Below are 10,310 nucleotides of genomic sequence, written 5' to 3' on the forward strand. Positions count from 1 at the left end.
TTCCCGTCCATATAACTATCCAATTTATTTTTAAATGATAAAAACGAACCTGCCTCCACCACCTTCACTGGAAGCTCATTCCACACAGCCGTTACCACTCTCTGAGTAAAGAAGTTCCCCCTCATGTTACCCCTAAACTTCGGTCCCTTAATTCTCAAGTCATGGCCCCTTGTTTGAATCTTCCCTACTCTCAGTGGGAAAAGCTTTTCCACGTCAACTCTGTCTATCCCTCTCATCATTTTAAAGACCTCTATCAAGTCCCCCCTTAACCTTCTGCGCTCCAAAGAATAAAGCCCCAGCTTGTTCAACCTTTCTCTATAACTTAGTTGTTGAAACCCAGGCAACATTCTAGTAAATCTCCTCTGTACTCTCTCTATTTTGTTGACTCTCTCTCTTTCTGATTTGGTGGATTAACTGGGAATCGGGGGGGGATAACGGATTTGGTGGGTTAATGTGGATTTGAGGAGTTAAATGTGGGGTTTGAGGGGAACTGATATTTGAGGGGGCACTGTGGGGTTTTACTGTTTAACTGGGATTTGAGGGGTTAACTGGGATTTGAGGGGTTAACTGTGGGATTTGAGGGGAACTGGTATTTGAGGGGGCTCTGTGGGGTTTTACTGTTTAACTGGGATTTGAGGGGTTAACTGTGGGATTTGAGGGGTTAACTGTGGGACTGAGACTGGGGTTGGGGGGAGGGGGTGGCAAGTGGTTAAGGCTGGGACTGGGAGTCCCGGTGAATGGGGGGTGGACTCTGGGCATTACGGGTGGTCTTTGCTCCAGTTAATGACCCTCTGTCACCTCCCCAGATCCCTAGGCCGGTCCCAGAACCTGCTCACCATCCCCCTCTCTCAGGGCCAGGGGTTCGGAGACGCCAGACTCCCCACTCACAGCTCGGCAACACCCCTTGGAGGGGCTTACACCACCCCCCTCCAGCTGCTCGGTGAGTTACCCCCCCCCACCCACCCACCCACCCACCCGTGTCATGTTGATGCTGTCTCTCTCCCTATCAGGCGCTGGTAAGGCCACATTTGGAATATTGTGAGCAGTTTTGGGCCCCGTATCTGAGGAAGGATGTGCCGGCTCTGGAGAGGGTCCAGAGGAGGTTTACAAGAATGATCCCAGGTCTGTGGAATTTTCTGCCGCAGAGGGCGGTGGAGGCAGGTTCTCTGGTTGCTTTCAAGAGAGAGCTAGATAGGGCTCTTAACAATAGCGGAATCAGGGGATATGGGGAGAAGGCAGGAACGGGGTACTGATTGGGGATGATCAGCCATGATCACATAGAATGGCGGTGCTGGCTCGAAGGGCCGAATGGCCTACTCCTGCACCTATTGTCTATTGTCTATCGAATGGGTTAACCTATGATGAGCGTTTGTCGGCACTGGGCCTGCACTCGCTGGAGTTTAGAAGAATGAGGGGGTGACCTCGTTGACACTAACCGAATAGTGAAAGGCCTGGATAGAGTGGATGTGGAGAGGATGTTTCCACTAGTGGGAGAGTCTAGGACTAGAGGGCACAGCCTCAGAATAAAAGGATGTTCTTTTAGGACGGAGATGAGGAGGAATTTCTTTGAGAAAGAACCGCAGATGCTGGAAAAATCGAAGGTAGACAAAAACACTGGAGAAACTCAGCGGGGTGAGGCAGCATCTATGGAGCGAAGAATACTTCAGACTATTTCTTTACTTAGAGGGTGGTGAATCTGTGGAATTCTTTGCCACAGACGGCTGTGGAGGCCAAGTCAGTGGATATTTTTAAAGCAGAGATTGATTCTTGTTTAGTACGGGTGTCAGGGGTTATGGGGAGAAGGCAGGAGAATGGGTTAGTAGGGAGAGATAGGTTTCGCTAGAATTTAGAAGATTGAGGGGGGGATCTTATAGAAACTTACAAAATTCTTAAGGGGTTGGACAGGCTAGATGCAGGAAGATTGTTCCCGATGGTGGGGAAGCCCAGAACAAGGGGTCACACAGTTTAAGAATAAGGGGGAAGTCTTTTAGGACCGAGATGAGAAATTTTATTTTCACACAGAGAGTGGTGAATCTGTGGAATTCTCTGCCACAGAGGGTAGTTGAGGCCACACGGTTCGTTGGCTATATTTAAGAGGGAGTTAGATGTGGCCCTTGTGGCTAAAGGGATCAGGGGGTATGGAGAGAAGGCAGGTACGGGATACTGAGTTGGATGATCAGCCATGATCATATTAAATGCCGGTGCAGGCTCGAAGGGCCTACTCCTGCACCTATTTTCTATGTAACTACTGTTCTGGCAAATCTTCTCTGCAAACCCTTTCCAGCTCGATAACATCTTTCGTGAAGCATTGAGTGAAATAATGTCTTGTGTTTCCAGGGCTGAACGGGGGCCGTCAAACTCCCTCCGTCGGCAGTGAACCAAGGCGACAGATCCAGGTGAGAACCGGTCACAGAGAGCCAGCCCCAGGGCTCAACGGCTCAGCCAGCTGAGATTTTATTGTCAGTCACGCATGCAAAGCGCAAACGCACTGTGAAATTCCATTCTCACACTGCCCTCCATAATGTTTGGGACAAAGACCCATCGTTTATTTATTTGCCTCTGTACTCCACAATTTTGAGATTTGGAATAGAAAAAAAATCACAATGTGGTTAAAGTGAACATTGTCAGATTTTATTAAAGGCCATTTTTGTACATTTTGGTAGAAATCGCAGCTGCGTTTATACACAGTCCCCCCCCCCATTTCAGGGAACCATAATGTTTGCGACACATGGCTTCACAGGCGTTTGTAATTGCTCATGTGTGTTGAATTGCCTCCTTAATGCAGGTGTAAGAGAGCTCTCGGCTCCTAGTCTTTCCCACAGATCCTGTAGCGAGCAAGACAGTCCACTCGATGAAACAGACGTAGTATGTAGTGTGGTCACGGGCAGATTCATGGGTAATTTCCGGCCCCATTTCCGTAACCGGCTTCCGTCTCCGCACCAAAGATCCCATCTGTGCGGGGTCCTGTGACTCTGCCCGGCTCGGCCCGCGGACTCAGGAGCTGCAGACTCCGGCAGCGGGAGGCGGCTGATCAGGAGGTCCGGGCCGCTGAGGAGGAGGATGTTCACCGTCAGGGTTCGGCGTCGGCGTTCCACCAGCCCGGCGTGAGGGCCTGAACATCGGGCCACCCGGGGCGGCGACTGCGGGTGCTCGGAAGGCCCCGACCACGGATGAACACGGAGGGGAGGCTGGCTGGACTATGGTGCCATCCTCACCTTGGTGCCATTTATGTTATGTTGTGTCGTGGACTTTCTGTGTTTGTGCTTTTTTTAAATTCAATTTCAATTATATTTTTAATATGTTTTATTATTTACTTATTATTTATTTATTTTTAATGATTTTTTTTTATGATACTGCCTGTAAGGGAAATTCATTTCGTTGTCTCAAATTGAGACAATGACAATAAATTTGAATACAGTACAATCACAGCGGAGCAATGATACTAGTGCGGAGACGGAAGCCGGTTACGGAAACATCCTCGTAAAAATAAAAGTTATTTGGGAAAAATCTTCTCCTCATTTTCAGAAATATAATTTATTAACACAAACTGTTCCCCCGCAACGTTGATTACACTGCCAGTCGGGTCGGGTCCTGTTACTGAAATGGATGAAACAAAGGCCCACGTTCCGCTCCGTTGCGTACTACACGTCAGCCCGTTGCATTTAGCAGGAGTGGTCTATCTTGCTCTGCTAGAGGATCTTTCAACTAAACTACAAGAACGCACTTGAAATACCCCTGGAAGTCCTCCCCGAAAATGTGACATCCAGGCCGGGCGGGGCGGCCGATCTCAACCTGATCATCCCCAATCAGTACCCCGTTCCTGCCTTCTCCCCATATCCCCTGACTCCGCTATCTTTAAGAGCCCTATCTAGCTCTCTCTAGAAAGCATCCAGAGAACCTGCCTCCCTCTGAGGCAGAGAATTCCACAGGCTCATCAGCGTCTCTTCTTCCTGAGGAGACTGAAGAAGGTCCATCTGTCTCCTCAGATCCTGGTGAACTTCTACCGCTGCACCATCGAGAGCATCCTTACCAACTGTATCACAGTATGGTATGGCAACTGCTCTGTCTCCGACCGGAAGGCATTGCAGAGGGTGGTGAAAATTGCCCAACGCATCACCGGTTTCACGCTCCCCCCCATTGAGTCTGTCCAAAGCAAGCGCTGTCAGCGGAGGGCGCTCAGCATCGCCAAGGGCTGCTCTCACCCCAACCATGGACTGTTTACCCTCCTACCATCCGGGAGGCGCTACAGGTCTCTCCGTTGCCGAACCAGCAGGTCGAGGAACAGCTTCTTTCCGGCGGCTGTCACTCTACTAAACAACGTACCTCGGTGACTGCCAATCACCACCCCCCCCGGACACTTATTATTATTTATTCAAATCATTTGCTATGTCGCTCTTCCAGGGAGATGCTAAATGCATTTCGTTGTCTCTGTACCGTACACTGACAATGACAATTAAAATTGAATCTGAATCTGAACCTCATCGGGACGTCCGCGACCGATCGGCGGGTGGACTTTGCCCCTAGAGCCGGCAGATCCGTTCCCACAGCCGACTCCCGAGGCCGACCTCTGTTGGTCCGGAGACACGGATAATCCCGGCAGGCTCTGGAACCGCGGGTGCCGGAAAATCGGATGTTGAACTGTGCTCCACTGAGCCCGCGTGGAAGAGGCGCCATGTTTTGGAGCCTGAGTCCAGCCCTCGCTCCGTTTGTTATGAGCGGAGCCCGTTCCAGGCAAGCCCCAGGCTGCGGCGGGGCCTTGGTTCACGGTTTCTTGGTCCTCCAAAATATTCCAAATGGAATTTAAACTGGAGGTGGTGAAGGGAGGGCTTAAGCCAGAAAGGGTTATTGGGAAGAAAGAGCTACTTTAAATGTAGTTGCATCTGGTTGGGTAACTATAGTTGGGTGGAGATTATTCCATGCTTTAATTGTGCAGGGGAAGAACGAATTGCTGTACACATCTGTCTTTGTAGCTGGGATCACAAATTGGATCAAATGCCCTCGTCTGCTCCTAATTGGTTTGGGTTTGGTGTAGGTCTATGTCGAGCTGACCATTTAACATTTTGTAAAAACAGGTCAAACGGTGAGCTTCACGTCTGTCTGTCTTGGAGAGGGTTCCACCCCAGAGAATTCAGAAGTTTGGTGACACTCGCTTCTCTTTCATAGGTGTTAGTAACAAATCGAGCTGCCTGTCTTTGGACACGTTCGATGGAAGGAATGTTTGTATTTCTGTATGGGTCCCATGGTGCAACTGCGGGGTCCAAATGAGGTCTAACGAGGGTGAAATACATCTTCTCCTTGACAGAAGTTGAACAATGGTGAAAGTTGCACCTCAGGAAGTTTAGGACACCTGTTGCTTTCACCGTTGCATGATGAGTCTGACCATTCCAACGCAGATCATTCTGCAATTTGATGCCAAGATACTTGGTTTGTTTGGAGCCTCTTTCCTGGTATTCCCAATCCCAGGCTCCCAGCTCCGCCTGCTGCCAGTAAATAGCGGGCCCACGATGGAGGCTAATCCGGATATGGAGTCTTCATTCTCCCTGCAGCTTAGAGTCACGCAGCCTGGAAAACAGGCCCCATCGGCCTAACTTGCCCACACCGACCAACAGGCCCCATCTACACTAGTCCCACCTGCCTGCGCTTGGCCCATATCCCTCTAAACCTGTCCTATCCATGTACCCGTCCAAATGTCTTTTAAATGTTGGAATAGTCCCTGCACTACTCACCTTCTCCATTAGTACATTCCACACACCCACCACCCTTTGTGTGAAAAAGTTACCCCTCAGATCCCTATTAAATCTTTTCCCCCTTCACCTTAAACCTGTGTCCTCTAGTCCTCGATTCCCCTCCTCTGGGCAAGAGACTCTGTGCGTCTGTCTACCCGATCTATTCCTCTCATGATTTTATACATCTCTATAAGGTCACCCCTCATCCTCCTGCGCTCCAGGGAATAGAGACCCAGCCCTGCTCAACCTCTCCCTGTAGCTCACACCCCTCGAGTCCTGGCAACATTCTCGTAAATCTCCTCTGCGCCTTTTCCAGCTGAACCCTTTCACGACCCTTCATTCCTCCTGCAGCAGAAAACATCCCTCCTCCCCCCCTCCCATTCCCACACCGACCTTTCTGACCTGGGCCTCCTCCACTGTCAGAGTGAGTGAGGCCCAGCGTAAATTGGCGGAACACCACCTCATATTTCGCTTGGGCAGCTTGCACCCCAGCGGTGTGAACATCGACTTCTGTAACTTTGCTTTCCCTCTCTCTCCATCTCCCCCTTCCCCCACCTCATTCTCCAACCCCCCCCCCCCCGCGATTAACCCCCCCCCTTTTATCTCTGCTTCCCCCCTAGCTAACAAAGATCCATTCCACATTTTTCCTTCACCTACGTCCCCCTTTGATGTCTCGCCTTCACACCCTACCCTTCCTCGTATCTGTGTCTCCCTCTCCCCTGACTCGCAGTCTGAAGGAGGGTCTCCCACCCGAAGCGTCACCCATCCCTTCTATCCAGAGATGCTGCCTGTCCCGCTGAGTTACTCCAGCATTTTGTGTCTGTTCCTACTGCAGCATTTCGATTCAGACTGTAGTGAGTGGGGTCAATAGACAATAGGTGCAGGAGTAGGCCATTCAACCCTTGGAGCCGGCACCGCCATTCAATGTGATCATCCCCATTCAGTTCCTGCCTTCTCCCCATATCCCCTGACTCCGCTATCTTTAAGAGCCCTATCTAGCTCTCTCTTGAAAGCATCCAGAGAACCTGCCCTCCACTGCCCTCTGAGGCAGAGAATTCCACAGACTCACCACTCTCTCTGTGAGAAAAAGTGTTTCCTCGTCTCCGTTCTAAATGGCTTGCTCCTTATTCTTAAACTGTGTGGCCCCTGGTTCTGGTCAGACTAATGTGTGGGGTCAGACTGTAGTGAGTGTCTGTGGAATTCTCTGCCTCAGAGGCCGGTTCTCTGGATACTTTCAAGAGAGAACTAGATAGGGCTCTTAAAAGTAGCAAAGTCAGGGGATATGGAGAGAAGGCAGGAACGGGGTACTGATTGGAGATGATCAGCCATGATCACATTGAATGTCGGTGCTGGCTCGAAGGGCCGAATGGCCTCTACTCCTGCACGTATTGTCTATTGAGTGGAGATTACTGTGAGGTGTAGCCTGTGATCGGAGCCAGGGTCCATGTGACCGGCTGGCGTTAGTGGGACCTTTGTTGACCAGCCCTCGTGTCTCATCTCCCACCCCCACCCTTACTGACTCTGGCCCCCTCTTCTCCTCCACAGCTGAACACCATTCCACGGAGCGTCATCTTCCGGCAGCCCTCTGTGTGAGTATCACCACCGCTGGTCTGTACGCAGCTCCAGAGCTGCCATCTCTTCCCCCCCCCCCCCCACCGTCCGATGGGCATCAACCCCCCCCCCCCCCCCCAGCACTGCCCAGGGGAGTGTACTCACCCCGTCTCCGTCCCATCGGGGAACAGGTGTCGGTGGGGTGGTCGTGCATTGACTCTCAGAGCAGTAACAGGCCCTTCAGCCCACACCGACCAGTGATCGATCGCCCGTTCACACACTGGTTCTATACTCTCCCACCTTCTCATCCTCTTCCCACACACTCATAGCAAAAGGATTTGAGTCTAGGAGCAGGGAGGTTCTACTGCAGTTGTACAGGGTCTTGGTGAGACCACACCTGGAGTATTGTATACAGTTTTGGTCTCCAAATCTGAGGAAGGACATTATTGCCATAGAGGGAGTGCAGAGACGGTTCACCAGACTGTTCCTGGGATGTCAGGACCTTCATATGAAGAAAGACTGGATAGACTTGGTTTATACTCTCTAGAATTTAGGAGATTGAGGGGGGATCTTATAGAAACTTACAAAATTCTTAAGGGGTTGGACAGGCTAGATCAGTGGTTCCCAACTTTTTTTTGGCCATGCCCCACCTAATCACCTCTAAAATCCTGATGCCCCCCCATGTGGTGATATTTAATTCTTATCATTTAAAAAGTGAACTCCGTTTCAGCTGAAGAAGCTTAAAACGCCAATACCTTGGTTGTAATAACTACACAATAAAGACCTTTTTACCCCAAAAAAAAATATTTACTGAAAATAACATCTGAAACATAAACTACATATGTTTACCTGATGGGAAATCCTAAAAAATAAAAATCGAAAATTTGGACCCAGACCTCAGTCGGGCTCAATTGCCCCCCTGTGGGGCGTACGCCCCACGTTGGGAACCACTGGGCTAGATGCAGGAAGATTGCTCCCGATGTTGGGGAAGTCCAGGACAAGGGGTCACAGCTTAAGGATAAAGGAGAAATCCTTTAAAACCGAGATGAGAAGAACTTTTTTTCACACAGAGAGTGGTGAATCTCTGGAACTCTCTGCCACAGAGGGTAGTCGAGGCCACAGTTCATTGGCTATATTTAAGAGGGAGTTAGATGTGGCCCTTGTGGAAAAGGGGATCAGAGGGTATGGAGAGAAGGCAGGGACAGGATACTGAGTTGGATGATCAGCCATGATCATATTGAATGGCGGTGCAGGCTCGAAGGGCCGAATGGCCTACTCCTGCTCCTAATTTCTATGTAGACAATCTTACAGAGTTCAATTAATCTACAAAGCCGCGCGTCTTTGGAGTGTGGGAGGAAACCGGAGCGCCTGGAGAACACCCACACAGTCACAGGGAGAACGTACATATTCCGTACAGACTCCACCTGCCATTTCTCTTGCCACTTCTGTAGTTTAGAGACAGCATGGAAACAGGCCCTTCGGCTCACCGAGTCCACTAGTCCGTCCACACACTAGCTCTATTCCACTGGGGACAATTAACACAAGGCAATTAACCTACAAACGTGTCCGTCTTTTGAGCGTGGGAGTGAAACCGGAGCACCCGGAGAGAATCCACGCAAGTACAAAGCCCGTACAGACAGCAAAACCATGAGAGGGATAGATCGAGTAGATGCACAGAGTCTTTTACCCGGAGTTGGGGGAATCGAGGACCAGAGGACACAGGTTGAAGGTGAAGGGGAAAGGATTTAATAGGAATCCGAGGGGTAACTTTTTCCACACAGAGGGTGGTGGGTGTGTGGATCAAACTGCCGGAGGAGGTAGCTGAAAGTGGGACTATCCCACCGTTTAAGATACAGTTAAGACAGGCACGTGGATAGGACAGGTTTGGAGGGATATGGACCAAGCTGGGACATTGTTGGCCAATAGACAAAATTGCTGGAGAAACTCAGCGGGTGCGGCAGCATCTATGGAGCGAAGGGCCTATTTCCTTCGCTCCATAGATGCTGCCGCACCCGCTGAGTTTCTCCAGCAATTTTGTCTACCTTCGATTCTCCAGCATCTGCAGTTCCTTCTTGGACATTGTTGGCCCGTGTGGGCGAGTTGGGCCGAAGGGCCTGTTTCCACACTGTATCACTCTATTGATAGCACCGGAGGCCAGAATCAAAGCCGGGTCTCTGGCGCTGAGAGGCAGCAGCTCCACCTGCTGCCCCATCTTAACAGCCCCGTGTTCCATTGCAGGCCTTTCTCTAGAGACACAGCGGTGTGAGAGGAAGTGTTTGGGGGCACAGTCTGCAGGGGGGGGGGTCGTGTGGCACCCCCCCTCTCCCAGCCCAGGACGGAAGGCACACGGAGCCACTGGAGGTCGGGACAGGTAGAAGCCCCCTCCCCCCACCACCACACTCGCCCCTCTATGTGCTCCAGCACCACACTCCACAGACTTTAATTAAAGCAGTGTCCCCGACGTCACAGGCTCCTGCATGTTTGCTTTTGATAAACATAGACAATAGGCGCAGGAGTTCGGCCCCTCGAGCCGGCACCGGCCATTCAATATGATCACGGCTGATCATCTACGATCAGTACCCCGTTCCTGCTTTCTACCCCATATCCCTCGATTCCATCAGCCCCAAGAGCCAAATCTAACTCTCTCTTGAAAACATCCAGTGAATCGGCCTCCACTGCCTTCTGTGGCAGAGAATTCCACAGATTCACAACTCTCTGGGTGGAAATGACTTTCCTCATCTCAGTCCTAAATGGCCGACCCCTTATTCTTAAACTGTGTGTGACCCTTGGTTCCGGACTCCCCCAGCCTCGATGAACATTTTTCCTGCATCTCCCCATGTCCAATCCCTTAAGAGTTTTATATGTTTCTGTAAGATCCCCTCTCAACCTTCTAAATTACAGTGCATTCAAGACCATTCTTTCCTCATAAGTTGCCCGTTTGTTCCAGGGTCCTGTTTGGGTGAGGGGAGGGGGAGGGGGGGGGGCAGCATTTTGTTTTAGTTTAGCTCAGAGATGAAGCGCCGAAACAGGCCC

General features: G+C 50.7%; 1 protein-coding gene across 1 annotated transcript in view; it reads left to right on the forward strand.

Moving 5' to 3' along the window:
* The window catches only part of LOC129716362 (RING finger protein 212B-like), a 35,378-nt gene extending 25,798 nt beyond the window's left edge, over positions 1–9,580 (forward strand). The window contains exons 12-15 of the mRNA XM_055666235.1: positions 807–940; positions 2,338–2,396; positions 7,272–7,315; positions 9,516–9,580. Coding sequence (XP_055522210.1) covers positions 807–940; positions 2,338–2,396; positions 7,272–7,315; positions 9,516–9,543 — 265 coding nt within the window. The 3' untranslated portion in view covers positions 9,544–9,580. The remainder of the gene's footprint in view (positions 1–806; positions 941–2,337; positions 2,397–7,271; positions 7,316–9,515) is intronic.
* The last annotated feature ends 730 nt before the right edge of the window (positions 9,581–10,310 follow it).

Source organism: Leucoraja erinacea, unplaced genomic scaffold, assembly GCF_028641065.1.
Source record: "Leucoraja erinacea ecotype New England unplaced genomic scaffold, Leri_hhj_1 Leri_219S, whole genome shotgun sequence".
Classification (NCBI taxonomy): Eukaryota; Metazoa; Chordata; class Chondrichthyes; order Rajiformes; family Rajidae; genus Leucoraja; species Leucoraja erinaceus.